Here is a 3,092-nt window from a genome sequence, read left to right as displayed (position 1 = left end):
CAGCGCGCAATTGAAGTGCAGCGGGTTCCCCCCAAAGGCCAGCACCAGGGCCGAGGCCGGCGAGCCACGGGGCCTGGCGAGCAGCGGGAGGCGGGAGAAGAGTGGGTCAGGCGGGATGGTGGTCAGGCGGTTGGAGGTCATGTCCAGCCGTGCCAGCTTGTGCAGGCGGGAAAAGGCGCCGGCGGGCACAGAAGCCAGCAGGTTGTGGTCGAGGCCTAACGTGTTGACGTTGCCCAGGCGGCCCAAAGCTTCCCAGGGCAGCTGCTCCAGGTTGTTGTAGGAGAGGTCGAGGTCCTCCAGCGTCTCCGCGCAGTCGTCCAGGGCGCCAGCCGCCAGGGCTGCCAGCTGGTTGTTGCTCAGGATGAGGTGGCGCAGGTTGACCAGGCCACGCAGCTGCCCCTCGCCCAGCGAGGTCAGCCGGTTGCCATCTAGGTGCAGGGCGCGCAGGGCACGTAGGTCAGCAAAGGCGCCGGCTGCCACGTGGCGGATGGTGTTGCGTGACAAGCTCAGGTGCAGCAGACCCGTCATGTTGGCCACAGCCGCGATGAAGTTGTCTGCCAGGCGCAGCTCGGCTGCCCGGCGGTCCAGCGAGGGGGGCACGAACAGGAGGCCCGCCCCTGGGCACAGAACACTTAGGGGTAGCGACTGTGTTTGGCAGCGACAGCGGCGGGGACATGGGCTGGGTGTGGCCGGCTGGGGTGGAGACGAGGCAGGGGCCAGCGGCAGCAGGCAAAGGAGCAGCGGGAGGACGGCCATCGCGGGCAGGGGAGGCCTGCAGGGAAGACCGGCACATTAAGGCAGGCTGAGGCCAGAAGAGGGGACCCACAGGGGCTTGGTGGGCAGAGGGTGCCTGGATGAGGAGAGATGGTCACAGTGGGCTGAGAGCAGACGTGCTGGTCAGGATGGTCAGAGAGAGAGGGGGCTCGGACATGATCGAAAGCCAGAGATGGTCAGAGACTCAGAGCAATGTGTCAAGGAGGGACGGAGAGGGCGGTAATGAACCAAGATGGTCAGAGGGAAGGGAGGTGGTTGGACATGGCCAGAGATGGCCAGAATAGGAGAGCTGGTCAGGTGGGAAGAGGTTTGGACCTAGTCAGAAAGACGGTCAAAGACAGTCACAGAGAGGAGAGGTAGGTGGTCAAGAAGGCGGCAGGTGGACAAAGAGAGAGAGGTGGTCAGATCCTGGAGAGACGGCCCAAGATGGTCAGAGGCGGAAATGGTCAAAGCCAGCAGGGCTGACAGTCAGTCCGAGACCAGGACAGCTGGTCACGACGATGGTGTGGGGAGAGGTCATCAGAGAGAGGAAAGGTGCCAGAGATGTTAGCCAAGACCAGAGAGTACCGCTGAATGACAGCAACAGAGAGAGGAGAGGGGCCAGTAAAGGCCAGAGACGGTCAGATGGTTGTAGACTAGGAGTAGGGTCAGGGGTGGAGGAGGGCGAGAGAGATGGTGACAGATGGTCAGAGAAGGGAAAGGTGGACAGAGGAGCCGGAGAGGAGTGTGGACTGAGGTGGCTGGAGAGGAGTGGTAGACAGATGTCAAAGACAGGTGGAGATGGCCACAGGCTGGGGCTTAGGGTCAGGAGTAGACAGAGGGCAAGAGGGCAGGTGAAAGGTGACTGGAGAGGCACAGTGGACAGAGGGATCAGTGAGATGGGGCTGGGGGGAGGGCCTGTGCATGGGAGTGTCAAAGATGATCAGAGAGAGGAGAGGTGGGGAAGGGACCAGAAAGAGGGATGATGGAAAATAGGCGGCTGGAGACGGTCAGACGGAACAGATGGGAAGAAGCAATAAAGGGGTGGGAGGGGATGTCAGAGACCCAGAGATGTCATCAGCTGGGGACTAGGAGGTCAGAGTGGGGTAGGGCTGTCCCAGTATCCAGAGGGTGTTGGAGGCTAAGCAGGAGCTGGAGGCAGACCCATGGGGGAATATCTTTTTCCTGAGTGCCTAAGGGGACCCCCCCCCACCGATCTCCTCTCTCAGGAATTCCAAGTCCCTCCCCATGATGGAGGTTTCTCAGTAGCCTTACCTGAGTTGGAAGCCACCCCAGGGAGCAGAGTCCTTAGGCTCCAAGGGGGTCAGATGTCAGGGTTCTGGTCGGGACATCTGGTCATGCCTTCCCTGTCTCCAAAGCTTCTGTAGAGGGACTCAGCTCAAATCTGTGACTGCAAAGTCTTCAGACCTTGACACTCGGGTCCTAGACCTCCAAATACTGGGTCTGGAGGGTCCAGTTTTAGAGACTGAGGCCCCAGTTTGGGTTGCTCAGGGTCAGAATCTCCCAGCTCCAGTCTTGGGATGCTAAATGGTCAAATGGGGGAGTTTAGGGGCTGAGTTCTAAGTCCAGTCCTGGAATCTGATACCGTAGTTGAGCATTCAGATATTGGGGTGCTGAGTCAAGATTTGGGTCTCTAGCCCCCAGATTTCAGCATTCAGGTCTGTGGCAAGGACTTCAGGCCCAAATTCAGGTTCAGGCCCTTTGGAATACCACAGTTCAGATCTTGTAATCTGAGGCCTAAATCCCAGGGTTGAGTTCCTAAATGGTGGGTTCAGGGTATAGATTTGGGAATCCAGTTCCAGAATTCAATGTCCCAGGCATAGAATTCAGAGTTCAGTTCCAGATTTAGGGTTTTAGATGCCAAATCTTGGGGGTTTGGCTCCAAATCTTGGGGTCCATGTTCCAAATCATGGGGTTCAGGCTCCAAATCTTGGGGTTCCAGAGACTGACGCTGGGATTTCAGTCCCAGATATTGAGGTTTAGGCTCCAGGCTTTGAGGTTTCACAGCTGGATCTCGGGGTGCCGGCCCTAGATCAGGGTCCCAGGCTCATATTTCCAGATCTCTTGATTCAATCTTAGGGTGCAGGCTCCCAATGTCGGAGTGCTGGTCCTGAGTCTGAGGTGGCGGAGTCCCGGCTTTCTTCCAGGGCGGCAGCGCGGGCTGACCCGGAGTGAAGGGGTCGGCTGCAGTGAGTAGGGGGCGGCACGGCAGTCCCTGGGCCGGGGTGGGGCGAGGCCTGGGCGCAGACTGACGGACAGACAGGGACACGCTGAATGGGGGTACCGCAGCGCAGGCGGGGGCGCAGGGGGGAGGGGCC

The 3,092-nt window shown here is 59.5% G+C and overlaps 1 protein-coding gene across 1 annotated transcript in view; it reads right to left on the bottom strand.

Moving 5' to 3' along the window:
• The window catches only part of LRFN3 (leucine rich repeat and fibronectin type III domain containing 3), a 9,716-nt gene extending 6,635 nt beyond the window's left edge, over nucleotides 1-3,081 (bottom strand). The window contains 2 exon segments of the mRNA XM_027769528.1: nucleotides 3-772; nucleotides 2,029-3,081. Of these exon segments, the coding sequence (XP_027625329.1) occupies nucleotides 3-756 (754 nt within the window). The 5' untranslated portion in view covers nucleotides 757-772; nucleotides 2,029-3,081.
• Between the last annotated feature and the right edge of the window lie 11 nt (nucleotides 3,082-3,092).

Source organism: Tupaia chinensis, unplaced genomic scaffold, assembly GCF_000334495.1.
Source record: "Tupaia chinensis unplaced genomic scaffold, TupChi_1.0 Scaffold149922_1, whole genome shotgun sequence".
NCBI classification, from domain to species: Eukaryota; Metazoa; Chordata; class Mammalia; order Scandentia; family Tupaiidae; genus Tupaia; species Tupaia belangeri.
The sequence above is the reverse complement of the archived record's forward strand: the minus strand, read 5'-3'. Positions and strand labels throughout refer to the sequence as shown.